Here is a 16885-nt window from a genome sequence, read left to right on the forward strand (position 1 = left end):
AAAGGGGCTGTGGGGGAGGGGCGCGGGGTTGCTAAGGGTGTGCCGTTGCTAAGGTCCTCAGTGCCTAAGGGTGCCACGGATCTCCTGGCTGCCACAATGGCTGGCCTCGGGTCCGGACGCCCGCGCCCTAGTGGCTTGGACCATGGCTCTCGAGTTAATCCGAGTGTCATGTCCTGGCAACGGCGATATGTCCTGTGTCTAGTCTTGTGGCCACCAATGTGGCTGCTTGTGCAGGGAGCTCCGATCATGAAGCAGGTCCTGCACCCAGTCCCGCTGATCCCCGACCCCTCCACCCCCAAGCCCTGGATTTCACCTTCCCGTGCTCCTGCACCTGAATCGCTTCATGCCCTTCAACCACGGGTCAAGTCCGGGTTTTTTCAACGTTTCACCCCGACTGTTGGCCGGATGTTGTTACCGCCACAGAAGTTTAAAGGTTTCATCCCCATTCTGCATGAATACTCAGGTAAAGGGTTGACCTCTGCATCCCATCGATTTGCCCTTCCACACCAGGGTTTGAATGACAAGCCAGCAACACATCAGAGGCTCCCAGTTGATCCAATGATATGATGGACTCAGGATCAGAGTCCACTTCTAGCTTTGTCTCCTAGAGGGGCAAGTACAAGTCCAACTATAGGTCTAGGTCAACCTGAAGATCACACATCTGAAATGCCTGCTCCACCTCTAGGTGGACAGGTTCCAAAACTACTAAACTTCATTATTTCTCCTGAAAACAGGAGGGAGGGTCTAGTTGGCCATCACCATGCTGCTGAAATTGTTGTGTTGGGTCCAGAGCCGCAAGAAGCAGAGACGGGCCAGACTTGCAAGGAAAAAGTTTATTCAAACCAACATGCTGGGGCTGCACCTCAAGTGGATGCAGCGGTTTGTGCTAGTTAGGGCAGTCTTTTTATAGGGCTTAAGTCCTCTGGGCCAGTCACGTTAGTCACGTAGCCTCGTCCGGAACCACTATCTCGGAATTCGTGTGTCTGGAGACATTCTTTCATTCTTCTTGCCCTTCGTCAGGAGTTACTATCTGTAGAGCCCTGGGACCGGAGTCACTATCTGGGCTCTGTGTCAGGGGCCGGAGTCACTATCTACTGGGCCGGATTCACTATCTGCTGGGCCGTGGGACCGGAGTCACTATCTGGGCTCCTTGTTCTCAGCAACTCCTTCTGTGAGCGGGTCCCTATCTTTTAGGCACATACGTGAATTCCAGCCCAACCGACAGAAAGATGTCAGGATGTATGTGACAGGACCCAGGCATAGTACATTATTATATACAGTTCAGGGTCATAAGCATGGTTACAGAAGCAGAACAAAGCGAGGTTACAAAAGTCAAGAGTGGGCTTTAACACAATATAATTTCTTTTAACTTAACAGTTGGAACTCCCAGAAAATCTAAGAAACCTCATCATCAACCACAACAGATGCAGGATGAGGACTTAGATTCCAGTATGGATATCTTTTATCCCGAGGGGAATGAACCCTTGGATGTACTGGGAGATTCAGAGCAACATCCACAGATCCCTCACAAGACTGAATCCTTTTCACCCCAGTCCCAGCATCCAGAACCCTCTGAAGAGCTAGAACAGCTTCCCTTTAAGGCCCTGGAAGCTGAAGTTTCAGCAAGCACACAACAGACCCCAGCTGCACTTCCAGGATTTCCCGAGGAATCGAAACCTTTAGTTCCAGACTCAGATTTGCTGTCCAGTACCCCTGAAGAGGGTGATACTGCTTCAGTCCTGCCAGAAATCCTAGTTCAGCCTACATTGGCTCCTGAAGAAAGGGGGTCTTCAGTACTTCAGGAGATGGAAGCTCAGTCTTCAGAGTCAGGTCTGAAAGTGCAGTCTTTACTTCATCATCAGCCAAATGAACTGTCTCCAGTTCAGAAAGAAGCCCATCTTTCAAATATATCTACTGTTATCATCAAACCTGCCTATCTGCAGATTACCGGAACTCCAAGAGTCAACAAGCAGGATGAAATTTCAACCCAGCCAGAAACCCTAAGTCTAAGTCACACAGGAGAGAACCGTGAAGAGAATGAACACTCTCTAGCTCAAGAGGTGGCCCCGTCTCAGCCTCTAGAGAGCCCTGAGGGTGACTCTGCCATACAGCAGGAGGCAGTGGCTCAAGCTCCAGAGATCCTTGAGGTGACTGAATCTTCTATCCAGCAGGAATCCCTAGCTCAGCCTCCTGAATCTTCTATGGAGTTGGAAGCTCAACCATTTCTTCATCCTGCGGAAAATCTTCCAACTCCAAGTCAGAATGGAACTTCACACTTAAACTTGCCCCATGTCACTGCTCAGTCTTTGAGTGTGACATTTTCCATTTTTTCAGAGGTTGGTGATGAGGTTGAATCTTCTCCAGTGCCACAGGAGGCCCTGGATCAGCCGTCTGAGCCATCTGAGGAATCTGTCACTAATCCACCTCTGCATCCCGAAGAGTTTATTACATCTCCACGTCACAATGAATCCCCAAGCTTAAATTTGACATATGTCAGTGCTAAACCTATTGGTGTGACATTTTCCATATCTACAGAGATCAGTAATGAGGATGAACCTTCAGTCCAGCAGGAGATGCAGGCTCAATCTCCTGAGCCATCTGAGGAATCTGTCACTCACCCTTTCCCGCATTCTGAAGAAAATATTCCATCTCCAAGTCACAGTAAAGCTCCACACATCAACTTGCCCAGTGTCACTTCTAATCCTAAGGGTGTGACTATTTCTGAAACTACAGAGGTCATAAATGAGGTCAAACCTTCAGTTCAGCAGGAGGCCCAGGCTCAACCTCCATCCCAGGAGGTCCAGGCTTCATTTCCAGGCCTCTCTGAGAACATGGAATTATCTGGCTGGCAGATTGTATCATCAACCATTTCTGAAACACAGATGTTCCAGAGTGAGATGGTAGCTCTACATTTGGGTCAGACTCTAACTCAGCTTTCTCCAGACAAGGAACCTGCTGAGAAAATGGAAATTTCTTCACCTGTGCAGGAGACCCTCACTCAGCTTTCAGAGTTACCAACAGATATCGTTTTGGCTCAGGCTTCAGAGCATTTGGAAGGACCACTTTCAGCATCAACTCGGCATCCATCATCAGTCTGGGTCACGACTCTCACGGCAGAACCAAGTAGGGAGAGCAAAGCTTCTACGACCCTGAAGAAGACTAGCGCTCCCACAGAGCACACTGTGACAAAACCAACAGGGAATGTGCGGACTCATTCAATCGCCACTAAGATTTCAGCTCTACCCAGTCTGGGGGTTTTGAAGACAGAACCTTCTCCAACCACACAGAAGACCCCAGGTCAGACTTCTAATCAAAATCAACCTTCTACACACCAATATATAACTGTACCTTCAGAACACACTGTGAAGACTAAACCCTCGACAACCCTGACAAGTACCAGTGCTACAGAACACTCAGATGTGACACCTATTACACCATCTCTGAGTCCTCATTCAAACCTGAGTGAAGTCACATATCCACCTATAAACAAGGACGTTACTGTCACTGAAGGCAGTTCAGTTACAGCTCCAACCATGCAAGAGACTGGAGTTCCGTCTTCAAAGGCCCCAAAGAAAGCTGAGGTAACAGTTTCAACAAGTACCACTCTGACAACCCCCACAGAGGGATTGCTGTCAGAACAGCGTCAGCATCAACACACAGATCTGAGTGAACAGACATCTGTAACTTTGGACGAAACGCCACAACCAGAAACATCAAGGACAGCTTCCCTGACTCACTCTTCAGCCCTATCTTCTGGACGATCTACTTCCGAAAAGGCACATGTAGATTTCCCTGAGCAACTGCAACAGAATGAACACATGACCTTCAACATATGTGAGCTCTGTACCTGCACAGAGGATACCCTCTCCTGCACCAGTCTCAGTCCAGAGAAGAGACTCCGTAGAGTGCCTGTGCCAGGGCCCAACATCAACAGGACCTTCACTATACTGTAAGAATCACCTTTCCTCTCATCTCTGCATTCTGCCTATTGACGTAGCAAGCCTTTGCTTCAATGTCTTCCTGTATCTGCCTCATCCCCCATGTCCACGTTAAATGATTCTCTCTCTTTTTTCATATTTTGTTGGTCAAAAGATATCCTCATTCTTTGGGGCTGGAGCGATAGCACAGCGGGTAGGGCATTTGCCTTGCACTCGGCCGACCTGGGTTTGATCCCCGGCATCCCATATGGTCCCCCAAGCACTGCCAGGAGCAATTCCTGAGTGCAAAGCCAGGAGTAACCCCTGAGCATCACTGGGTGTGACCCAAAAAGCAAAAAAAAAAAAAAAGATATCCTCATTTTTCTTTAAATGTTGTTTCTTCTTCCCCAGTCTTTTTCTTATAATTGTCCATACTCTCTTTCCTTCCCTATTTTTGTCTCACCCTCAACCTATCCTTCATCCCCTCATTCCTTCATTTAATTCCCTAACCTTTGTTTTCTTTTTTGCCCTAGCTTTTTTTTTTTAGACAATAGTATGTCTTCCTTATCTTTTTTTGCTAGTGCCACACCTTGTGCTTATGGACATGATTTCTGGAGCCAGACTGCCTGAGTTTGTCATTTGTTAGCTTTGTTACCTTGGACAAGTCATTTAGCTCTGTGACTCAGTTCCCTTTTCTTTAGGTGGGGAGTATGGTAAATTATCACTTCCTAGTATTGCTGTGATACTTGTTCATTTTGATACTTATGAAGTTAAGTACCAGGGGTAAGTCCTCAGCACCATCCCCCCGCACCCCTACCAATTTCATGCATCTATACATGTGTAAGTTCATAAACTTTGGTACAATAGGTCAGTAAAGTAAACAGGATAATGTGTGAAAATCCCACTTTCCCACTCTCCCAGCTGTATGACTACCGCACAGTAACTCCTGTTACCATCTTGGGTTTTCTTCTACTTTCTTTCCTGTGTATTTTTTCCCCCCACTAAAGATAATTCTTTGTGATTTGTTCTTTTCCTGGTGAAGTACATTGAATATATCTCTCCTCACTAGTCCCATTCATTTTCTAATTTCCCTAGTCTGTCTAGAAATTTCTACTATCTCGAACTTTGAATAGAGAGTATAGATCTAAAACTTTGGTGTTCTCTGGCAATGTTTTTTAAATATTTATTTGCTGATAATTTTGTTCATTTCCCTGTATATTATACTTTTGAAATTAAAAGTTTCTCCATTGATTTGCAGTAGGAGTTACAATAGGTGTGAGTTTGGAAAAATGACTTACATGCTAATTAATTGGCATTATTTTAGCTACTCAAGGAATTAGGAAGTTTAGGTTGTCAGATATTTCATTGTTTGACTAGTCACCCCACATTATGTCTCTAGTGGGGCAAAATGGGAATCTGATAGCTGTGGAAATAAGCTGGTGTCTTCTGTGTTTTCTTTATTCTTTTACTTATTCTGTTTTGTTTTGTTTTGCTTTTTGGGTCACACCCTGCAATGCTCAGGGGTTATTCCTGGCTTTGTCCTCAGGAATTACTCCTGGCAGTGCTTGGAGGACCATATGTGAAGCTGGAAATCGAACCCAGATCAGCTGTGTGCAAGGCAAATGCCCTCTCCGCTGTGCTCTCGCTTCAGCCCCTCTTTTACTTATTCTGTTCATTCTTTTCCTACCTATTCAAGTCTGTGAACTGTGTTTCTTCACAGAAATTTCCAAGGAAACTCTATTTCTTCCATTGATGGAAATACATGGAAGGCATACCCTTGGGTTGAGAAACTGTGAGTATATTCTCTCCAAATATGAATATTAAAAAATAATTGCACCATAAAATCCTCCTTAGTATACAATTTTAAGATCAATACCTCTGATAAAAAGGAATTTCCCCCTCACGTCCAAAACAACATCTATTAGTTATAATAGTTTACTTCTTTAAAAATTTTTAGTTTACTGGGCTGGAGTGATAGCACAGCGGGTAGGGCGTTTGCCTTGCATGCGGCCAACCCGGGTTCGAATCCCAGCATCCCATATGGTCCCCTGAGCACTGCCAAGGGTAATTCTTGATTGCAGAGCCAGGAGTAACCCCTGTGCATTGCCAGGTGTGACCCAAAAAGCAAAAATAAATAAATAAATAAAAATTTTTAGTTTACCAAGCTCTTATTTAAAATGTCTCTTTGTTTTCCATTCTATAACTAATAGAGTTAATTTTATACACACTTATACATATATGTATATATTTTGGTGATGCAGTTTTTTTTATTGAAACTTACTTTAGAAAGATGTGAGAGGAGAAAAAGAGAAGTACATGTTTTAGAGACAGCCCACACAGATGAACAAACATGATATGTGTTCACATTCTTTTTTATTTTTTGCTTTTTGGGTCACACTTGGCAATGCACAGGGGTTAGTCCTGGCTATGCACTCAGGAATTACCCTGGGGGGTGCTCGGGGGAGCATATGGGATGCTAGGATTCGAACCTGGGTTGGCTGCGTGCAAGGCAAACACTCTACCTGCTGTTCTATCACTCCAGCCCCATGACTACATTCTTAATTAAAATTTAAAAAATGATTCATAGTGCAAAATTTAATCTTCTGATTTGTTTTTTTCCCTGTAAATATAACATCTGCCACTTGATACTTTCACTTTATTTTGCTTTAGACTTCTTTCCTTTATGGTACATAAAGGTTTACCCCATCCATTTAAACTCCTGTTTAATAGTAATTGTATTGAAAGATGTTTTGATTTTTTAAAATTTGTTTTTGTTTTTGTTTTTTGGGTCACACCCGGCAATGCGCAGGGGTTACTCCTAGCTCTACACACAGGAATTACTCCTGGTGGTGCTCGGGACCATATGGGATGCTGGGAATTCAACCTGGGTCGGCCACGTGCAAGGCAAATGCCCTACCCACTGTGCTATCGCTCCAGCCCCCTTGATTTTTTTTTTCACATGAATTACTGCAGCTCATGGTCTTGTGAATATGGGCAAATAGGTCTGTTAAATAGATAAATAGATATAGATTTGCTGGGCTGAAGGATATGTAGTTATAAAAATTTAATTGACCTCAAAATAGTTGTGCTAATTTAACAGTTCATGAAAGCATTGATTCTCCATGCCCATCGACCTCTGAGCATTCTTCATTCGGGGGCTGGTCTGATGAATGAATAAAAGGGATCCCATCTGTATTTTAATTTTTCTGGTTATTTTTGAATTTAAATACTTTTACATGTTCACTGAACCTTTGCATTTTTTGAATGGATGGTCCTTTGCCCATTTTTCTGATGTTTATTGCTTTTTTAATTATGTCAATTGAGACACAAGTGATGTATAGAAAAATATTGACATCCGAAGTAGTAGACTAATCTTTTATGAGTTTTGTATGTCATTAAACTTGAATATGAGTAATAAATGATGTTTAAATTAATGAAAGCATGATAGTCATAGGAATTTGATACTTACTGGCAAGAGTGGAAAAGGCTATAATTAATTCATTTTTAAAAATATCTTTTTATTTTAGCTATTTTGATTTACAGTTTTACAGTATTGTCCATGGTAGTGTTTCATGGTTGTTCATGGTTAGGTTTCAATCGTACACTGTTTCAACACCCATCCTCCACCAGTGTACGTTTCCCAGCACCAGTATCCCTAGGTTCCTCCCATCACCCCCCACCCCCACACCGTGTCTGCTTTTGGCAGGCACTCTTCTTCTCTCTGTCTCTGTCTCTGTCTTTCTCCTTTTGGGTATTGGGGTTGCAATATTGATACTGAAAGGTTATCAGGAATATCCCCTTATCTACCTTAAACACTCAATTCTTGTCCAGCGTGATCACTGGCCTCAATCATTCTTGAGTATTTGTCATGTGCACTTTGTGCACGTTTTATTTCCCAGAACAAAAAATGTTAATGGTGTTAAGTTTCAAAGGGCTTCCTTTACAGATTTAATTTCATTCTTCATGGGGTATCCAGAGTAATGTTTGGAAGAGAGGAGGGAGTGGCAATCCTGAGGTTCTGGTGTCACCCAGAATTTGGATCTGACAGATTTTGTGACCTAGAGAATATGCTTTGAATAAGTTACTTGGTGTGAAGAGTCAATAGCTGTGCTTGTGTGATGGATATCAGTATATGATGGATATAAGTGAGGACAAAACAAAGAGTTTAAACAGAGATCACTATCCCTAAGTTAAATAAGAATTGGGGTCTTTAGAAAGCACCATGATTATGTGTAAGAATTAGTCCTATGTAGTAAATAGTCATAGTTATTTTGCATTTTGGTCCAGAAATAATTTTTCCATTTCTCAGAATCCTCAGTGACAATTCTTTGACTGAATTACATAAGGATTCATTTGAAGGCCTGCTATCCCTCAAGTACTTGTAAGTTAGTTAATCATTCATTTATGAGATTTTAGCTCTGTTGTTTATAAAACAAAGGGTGTGCAAGTTAATCTTTATCATTTCTTCCAGTAATACAATTCTATAGTTTTGTGATTATAGCATTAAAAACCTCTCATGTTATTTCTGGCACTAAATTATATTTGCATTTTTGTATATAAATATCTACATGTGCATATATAAAAAAACTTTAGGCTTACTCTTCAAGCCCATGTTCTCCCTGGATCGTGTACTTTGCTTACTTGTCCCCATGTCTCTTTGTTTGCTTTTTTTGGTCTGGAGAAACCCGGGTTATCTTGTGAACAAATTCTTTCTCTTTGCAACCCCCCCACATCTTTCTAAGAAAGTTTCATTCAATATAAACTGTCTTGCTTCACAAAAGTTTTTCTTTAAACTTTAATAATAAATGAAAAGTACTTATATTTGCATCACCCATGTAAACTTAACTTAGAGTGCTAATATACCATCTCCTCTGTGTTCGTATAGAGTTCCTTTATGTCCCCATGAATCAAAACCAATGCATGGTCCAGTTTTACATAGCCCATTAACTTAAGAATTGTTTTTGTCAGCTGGGGAGATTGCACAAATGTTGAGTGTGATGCTTAGCAACAGGAGGCCCAGATTGGTTTCCCAGCAGAACGAGGTTCTGGGCTCCCCATTCCCTGACCCCCCAGTAATGTTCCTGAAGCATCCTCTGAGCACTACTAAATAAAAACAAAGAGCTATACAAATATGTTCCTGTTTTTATTTTTTATTTTTAAATTTTCATGTATGTATGTATGTGTGTATGTATTACTTTTGGATCACACTCAGGGATGCCCAGGGGTTACTCCTGGCTCTAAACTCAGGAATTACTCCTGGCAGTGCTGGGGGGACCATATGAGATACTGGGGATCAAACCCGGGTCAGCTGCATGCCAGGCAAACACCCCACCCGCTGTACTATCACTCTGGCTTCATTATTTATTTATTTATTTTTAAAAATTTTGTGCATGAAGCAAGATAGATTTTATTAAAACTTATTTAGAAAGTTGTGAGGGAGAGGAAGTAAGAAGTATGTGTCCAAGAGAGAACACAGGTGAGACAGAGTGGAAATAAACAAGCAAAGAAGCAGAAAGAAGCAAGTGAGATAGTCAGGCCCTGAAGAGCAAGCCCTGAGGACTTTCAGAAGGTGTTTTTATTCAATCCTTCCAAAAAGGTTGTCCTTTCCTGGAGTTTTGCATACTAAAAATTAGTCTGGGTGTTGTCACAGGAATGTCTTGCACTGTTGATGTTCTCTTTATAATCTCATGGATTCTTGTGTAATTTCTTTTCTGAGGGGACCAGCCTTTTCTGGGTGGGGCCTTGGATTTTTGCATCCTGGTGGTACCTCAGTTTCTCCTCCAAGAGCTCAGGATTTGCATTTCAAATGATGTGACTCAAGCTCTTGAGCTACTTTGGGGCTAGGGAATGTCTTCTTTAGTTTTAGTATTCCCCCAAAGTACATCTGCCAGCCTGCACCAGTAGGAAAGGGAAAGCAGTCCCAACCTCATCACAGGCATCCTGGGTCCACCGCCTGTCCCTTGCAGGAAAGAATTTCAAGAGGTGCAACAGTGAAGCAGATTGAATGAAACGTGCTTAGGAAGATGTGGGAGGAGAGAAAGGAGGGCGATGTTGGAGAGAGAGCACCGGCTTTTCCAGAGTGCAAGTGAATAAGCCAAGGAACATAGACCCTAGCAAGCGAGACACACAGGAGAGCACAGCTTGAAGAGCAAGCTCAAACTATGCTTGTGTTTATAAAGTCGATGTTTGTGTTTTTCTGTAAAAGAAAAAATATTATAAAAATATGCTCTGCAAAATCTAGAATATTATTATTATTTTTAAATTTCTGGCCTTTATAGAAAACTTTTAAAAGTTGGCTTAATAAAAATTATTTAAAAAATAAAAATAAACTTGAATTATAGAACAAGAAAATAAAGAACTTTACTTGAATTCCATTAGCCCAGAATTTTAAAAAAATATGTGTAGTTTCATCATTGTGATTTGCAATACATTCTTACACCCTATGTCAGCATATTTCTGAATTATCTATAACTTAAATGAACATTTAAATATGAAATACTTGGCTAAAACAGAGTGATTCTATAGCAGTACTATTAAGAACATGTGAGATTATCACGAGGAGAGTTCTGTTGTAGGAATTGTTGGGCTATTGTCACACAGACATCTTGGACAGAATCTTGTAAAAAGAGAGTAGGAGAAAGGTAGAACACAGGAAAAACACCTCAATGCTCTCAGAATACCAAAAAAGAGAGTAGACACCTAGACCCAGGAGTTGTAAGCCAGGGCTAGCATGCAGAGCTCCCTCATGCCCACCTGCGCTGGGTCACTCAGGCCTGCAGTAGATCACTTGGAGGGCCTGTTAACCCCCCACCACAGTTCCTGCTTCAGCTGATTTGGAGTAGGTTGATTGGAGAACAGGCATCTTCAATCAGCTCCCAAGTGAGACTGGTGTTTGAGAACTATTTGGAAAGTTAATACATGATGGTGTGCATTGTGGGTCAGAAAAGGAAAGCCTGGGACTGGAATGATAGGACAGGGGTAAGGGGCTTGCTTCTGCACATGGGTGACCCAGGTTTGATCCCCAGCACCATGCAGGGTCCCCTAAGCCCCCCAGAGTGATGTGTGTGCAGTCAGGAGTGATCCCTGAGCAGTGCCAAGGAAGGGAACGAAAGAAAGAACAGAGGCAAGAAGAAGAGGGATGAGCTAGGAGATAGTTATACCCATCTTGGTCATATGTGAAAGAACTTAAGGAGAATTAATAGATATAAAACAGTCAACTGTAATAAAAAAAAATTCAGCACTCTGAGGATTTTGTTTGTTCCACCCCTGTACAATGAAAGCAGTGAATTAATGGAATATTCAGAAAATATAGAACCAAAAATTGATTTTCTATTATGATAAAAAAGTTTAATTCTAAATTAGTTCAAAGTTCTGTCTGAAAGGAGTAATTTCATTTCACATTATATGAAAAAGGCTCATTTTATTAGCCTAGCTAAACAGGAAGGTATATAAACATGAGACTATTCATTTGAATATTTGAAATGATTATATTAAATATAGTAATTTCACATGGAGGTAAAAAAAATTGGACTCCAAGTAGAATTGAGAACATAAAAATCACCTAATCAATTCTCTGCTCCAAGAAAAGTTTAACTCCAATATTAGAACCAAGTAGTCATACAATTAATTCATGAAGATTTGTGGTTGAGAGAAATGAAAGAAGGTTAGGGGTTCTGGAACATTCAAATCTACTCATTCAATATTATTTTGACTTCTACTAGTTATTTCTAATATTATATATTTGGTAGTTAATTGAAACAATATTTTCCTCTTCCTTTTCCTAGAGATTTATCTTGCAATAAGATACAGTTCATTGAAAGGTGTACATTTGAAGCACTACCATTTTTGCAGCATGTGTAAGTTAAAAATCACTGTCACTGTCACTGTCATCCTGTTCATCATTGATTTGTTCCAGCAGGCCCAGTAACGTCTCCATTATCCTAGCCCTGAGATTTTAGCAGCCTCTCTTTACTTGTCCTTCCCAGTGGCGTTGCATTAGAGGCTCTTCAGGGTCAGGGGTTTGAGACCCATCATTATTACTGTATTTGGCATATGAATACACCACAGGGAGCTTGCCAGGCTCTCCCCCCATGTGGGCAGTAAACTCTCAGTAGCTTGCCAGGTTCTCCAAGTTACGTGAGTTATGATAACCATGTATAAACTAGCTAAGAGAAAACTACAGCAATTTGTTCTCAACACAATAGTTAGAAAAGTAAACTAGTTTTCAGGAAGTACTGGAAATGTCTAAAGTCTTCTATTCTGTAGATTCTCAAATGTAGGATGAGGCAATATCCCCAATTTCTCCTGAAAAGAGGAATATCCAGGTATGTTTAAAGACTTCATATTATAGAGCATTCCCTAATTACTTTATTTAAAGAATTAAGTGAAGCTTGGGTGAAGACTCCTTAGCCTATGGTGACCTCAGTCGATCCTTATTTGGGATGCTTTGAAAGGTCACTTGACAGAATCAGCTAGAGAAGAGCACAGAGATTTAATATAGACTGAGTTATTGTTCCTTGAATGAGGCCTAACAATGCAAATCTTTAATATCACTGTAAACAAGTATTTGAAAAATTAATCAGCTAAGCAAGTCTAGTGCACATTTCTTTTACATTTACTTTATTTCTGGGTTCAAATTCAATGCTATTGTAATACAAATTTCTTTTTTATTATTTTCAGAAGACACACTCTCCTTCTACCACAGTAATTATGACTGAGACGGCATTTTACAGCTTACATACACTCCCCCAAATGTCACCACATTTGATTACACTCGTACAGTGAAAGAATGAACAGGGACAGAACTGAAGAAAATTGGACAGTATCTATTTTAATATGTGTGCACAAGAAAGCAACCCTTTGTTTGCTAGCAACTTCTTAAGATCTGTTTTATTAGGGGAAATATTTTTATAATTATTTCTAACAAAACTGTTAATAGCAGGGTCAGGAAATCAATTAGCAATAGAGTCCCACTTCCAAAAATAACATGTTTTTTATAAGCATCATAAAGATGATTCCATTCCTTGTACAACTTTTTTTACTCTTTTCCGAGGCTAAGAAACACTGTTTAATATCACATACAGAAAGGGTTTCATTAGCATCATTGCACAGGCCTCATTGCATCCCTCCCTGCTCCCAACTTCACACACAATGCTAGACTCTAGCTTGGGAGACACATTTTAGCCCAGAAAGAGGCCAGTCGTGCAATGAAATCCAAAATAAAACCTTATGTTTGAGTTACTAAACAGTTCCCCTAACATTGTCAACACAGCGAATTTTAAAAGCTGCAAAGATCTTCACTTAACTAAGTTTGAAAGATTTTTTTCCTTCTTACCCCTAGTAGCTTCAGCTACTAAAACTGTACAGCAAATCCTTTTTTGCCTGTAAGGATTAGTATGAGAATTACTAGTCAGAGCAATGTGAACAATAGAACCATGGCCCTCAACCTGAATGATTTTGTGCCCACATGACCCTTGATAGTGCCATGAGGTAGTTTTTATTGTTTTAATTGTCAGATCTATAATGATGCTGTTGGTACCTAGTGAGCAGAGGCCTCCAGATACACTGCTGAATAGCTACAATGCACTGGACAGCCCCCCCATAAGTATCCAGCCCCCATGTGGCAGTAGTGCTGAAGTCATGAATCCCTGTTCTAGAGAACTTCATTAGTGAAGTATTTGTTAAGCATTTGCTATTTTGTGTCATAAACATCAAAGAATAAACCTTAAAGGTCTTTCACAGTGATGTTTAGTGCATGAAATGTGGCTATGTGAATTAGAAGTAATGCCTCCTCCTTCTCCTCCTCCTTCTCCTTCTCCTTCTCCTTCTCCTTCTCCTTCTCCTTCTCCTTCTCCTTCTCCTTCTCCTTCTCCTTCTCCTTCTCCTTCTCCTTCTCCTTCTCCTTCTCCTTCTCCATCTCCTCCTCCTCCTCCTCCTCCTTCTCCTTCTGCATCTCCTTCTTCTCTCTCTCCTCCTCCTTCTGCTCCTCCTCCTTTTTCCTCTACCTCTCCCTCCTCCTCCTCTTCCTCTTTCTTCTTCCTTCTTTCTCTTGTTCTCCTCCTCCTTCTTCTTCCTCTTCTCCTCCTCATCTTCCTCCTCCTTCTCCTTTTGCATCTTCTCCTTCTGCATCTCCTTCTTCTCCTTCTCCTCCTCTTTCTTCTGCTCCTCCTCCTTTTTCCTCTTTCTCTTCTTCCTCCTCCTCCTCTTCCTCTTCTTTCTTCTTTCTTCTTGTTCCTCCTCCTCCTCCTTCTTCTCCTTCTCCCTCTTTTCCTCTTCCTCCTTCTCTTTCTGCATCTCCTCCTCCTCCTCCTTCGGCTCCTCCTTTATTTCCTCTTCCCCTTCCTCCTCCTCTTCCTCTTTCTTTTTCCTTATTTCTTCTTCTTCTTCTTCCTCTTTCTCTTCCTTCTTCCTTCTTCGTCTTCTTCCTTCTTCCACCTTCCTTCTTTCTTCTTTCTTCCTTCTTCTTCCTTCTTCTTCTTTCTTCTTCTGCTGCTGCTTTTGTCTTCTTTTTTTCCTGTGTTTTTTCTTTGGTAGGAATCTTGGTTGCAATTTAATCACTGAACTGAGCTTTGGAACGTTTCAGTCCTGGCATGGAATGCAGTTTTTACACAAGATGTAAGTAAAAAAGCAGATAAATATACATAATAACACTGCATCAAAACATCATACAGTTATTATTAACTAACTGGTGCAAGGCCAGTGTGAACTCTATGTATTGAGATCCAATTCTTTTTGTTCAAACGAAGAAACTAAGGAACAAAGAGGCCAAGAGATTTGCATGATGCCTGGCATGCTTTGCTTTCTCTATTATTGATTATTGGCTCGAGCACTAACAGAAAGGTATCCATTAGCATTGTCTTGTGATTCCCACTGGTATGGCCCTGAACTGTGGATGAGGCTTTGAATTCCCAGTTTAATTCCAACTTTGGTTCCTGTTCATGCACAAAGTTTCTAACCACTTAAATGTATGCAACAAAGAGCCGGGAAGAACTAGGTATAACAGTTTTTACTGGGAGTTGGCTGGGAAGGAGAGTTATGGATTCATTCCTAGCTGGTAGCTTCTTTCACATGAGGAAGCAAAAGAGTTCCTGAACATCTGTCTTAGCATATTTCCCTCCCTCATAATCTAGACCATTATTTTGAAGAAAAAAGTACATATGTGTATATATATATATATATACACACATATAGATACACACCTCTAAAGTGAATTCACTGTGGTCAGTATAAAGCTTTGAGCTGTGGTAAAAGGTGGTAAAAAGCTATGATAAAAACATTCCATAGGCTTCACACCTGGCAGTGCTGGAGAGGGATCCAGGATCACTCCTGGCAAAACTGGCATCACACTGGCCAGCTGAGCTAGAAGGCGGCCATGGGAGGCACCTGGAGTTCTGTGGTGTGGTGGGATCAAACTCTGGGCTTATACATGGAAGACATGTGCTCCATCTCTGAAACTATCTCTGTGACCCCAAAAGTGTTTGTGTTACATCAGAGTGAGTGAAAAACATTCATCAAACATACATTGTTCTTGCCTAATTTCATTGTACTTACTTTTCTGATTACTCATGTGTAAGAAGCGTGTGGTTTTATACCACTTGGGTGAAAAGTTCCCTCTGATTTCTCTCTGATTTGATGTGACACAAGCAGATCAAAATTCAGAGGCTTAAAGGAAATTCTGTACTCAAGCGGAAGGTCCTCCTTTCAGTCTGACTTTGAAAAAGAGTCTTCCCCTGCTTGTGTTTCAGAAATCCAGTTTTATACCTTTCCTGCAGATTAGATGAAGGAAGGGCAGGAAGGCAGCTCGGTGATTCTGCATGGGTATAAACCTGAGTCGATCCTCCGGCAGACAGATTAGATGGGGCGGGTGAGGGGTTGGAGTGTGTCTGGGCCGGGGTCACAGTTCCTGCAGGTGCCTACCTGTAGCAGCTCCCCTTCACCTCCTTAATTTACTGACAATGGCAAAAAAGAACCCTGAAGACCAGTTTAGTAAGGAGCAGGCTTAGAGATTATTGTCACCTCAGTGCCTCTAATGCCACATTTTTACTAAGCATTTTATTATATCAAGCACCGTAAGAACCTCAGTTTTGGTATAGTTTTGTAGGAGACAGCGGGGGCGGGGTGGAATGGCATCATACTTTATAAAAATTAAGACATTCAAGAACATTCACAGAGTGCCATTCCTTCTGAGTGTCAGGCCTATCTTTACAGAAGAATCGAGCAGGGTCTTTGTCACCAAGAACCTTGAATACTGGAAGAAAGAAGACAGATGCTGGTGGGAAAACATGAGAGCCCTACTGCTAGTCCAGACAGCAGGGTAACAAGATAGTGGGGCGACACTGGAGATAATGGTGGGTGGTGTACTGAGAAGGACTCATGAATGAGGTTGAGGAGACAGCTCAGAGAGCTGGAGCCTGAGCTTTGCATTGCCAGCAGTCACTCCCATTCACACCTCCAAATGTGGTCCCCAAACAATGAGAAGAAAACCCAACAAATTTATAATGGAGAAGGTGACGATTTATTTGAATTGCATATGTTGAAATTTTACTCTCAAATGAGAGAAAAAGGTAATGAAAGAATCATAGATACCTGGAAAGAAATGATCATCCCTGTCATGTGATGTAAATAGAACTAGCTCCTAAGAGTAATTCAGTCACCTCAACAGATTGTCATGGAGTCTGGGGAGATAGCGCACTCTTTAGGTGCTGGAGCCCCAGGGTTAAGCCCCTGCACGACATGGTTCCCCAGCACTCATGGAGTGCCCAAGTATGGCACTACCCACCCCAGCAACAAAAGTGTGGGAGCCCAAATGTGCTGGGGGATGGGCTCCTTTCTTTGGGGCCCAATCTTTCTAAGTGACCTAGCTCATTCCTTTCAGGTACAAGTTGCCTGCGTGATCAAAACTCTGTGTCTGGAGCACAAGTACAGTGGGTGCATGACTTGTCTTGCACATGGCTGATCTGGGTTCAAGT

The 16885-nt window shown here is 41.7% G+C and overlaps 1 protein-coding gene across 1 annotated transcript in view; it reads left to right on the top strand.

Moving 5' to 3' along the window:
- The first annotated feature begins 246 nt into the window (after positions 1-246).
- LOC129403536 (leucine-rich repeat-containing protein 37A-like) overlaps positions 247-16885 on the top strand; it is a 52671-nt gene continuing 36032 nt past the window's right edge. Inside the window, exons 1-7 of the mRNA XM_055132264.1 lie at positions 247-463; positions 1378-1449; positions 1657-3949; positions 5638-5709; positions 8227-8298; positions 11702-11773; positions 14451-14531. Of these exons, the coding sequence (XP_054988239.1) occupies positions 247-463; positions 1378-1449; positions 1657-3949; positions 5638-5709; positions 8227-8298; positions 11702-11773; positions 14451-14531 (2879 nt within the window). The remainder of the gene's footprint in view (positions 464-1377; positions 1450-1656; positions 3950-5637; positions 5710-8226; positions 8299-11701; positions 11774-14450; positions 14532-16885) is intronic.

This window comes from Sorex araneus, chromosome 3 (genome assembly GCF_027595985.1).
Source record: "Sorex araneus isolate mSorAra2 chromosome 3, mSorAra2.pri, whole genome shotgun sequence".
Lineage (NCBI taxonomy): Eukaryota > Metazoa > Chordata > Mammalia > Eulipotyphla > Soricidae > Sorex > Sorex araneus.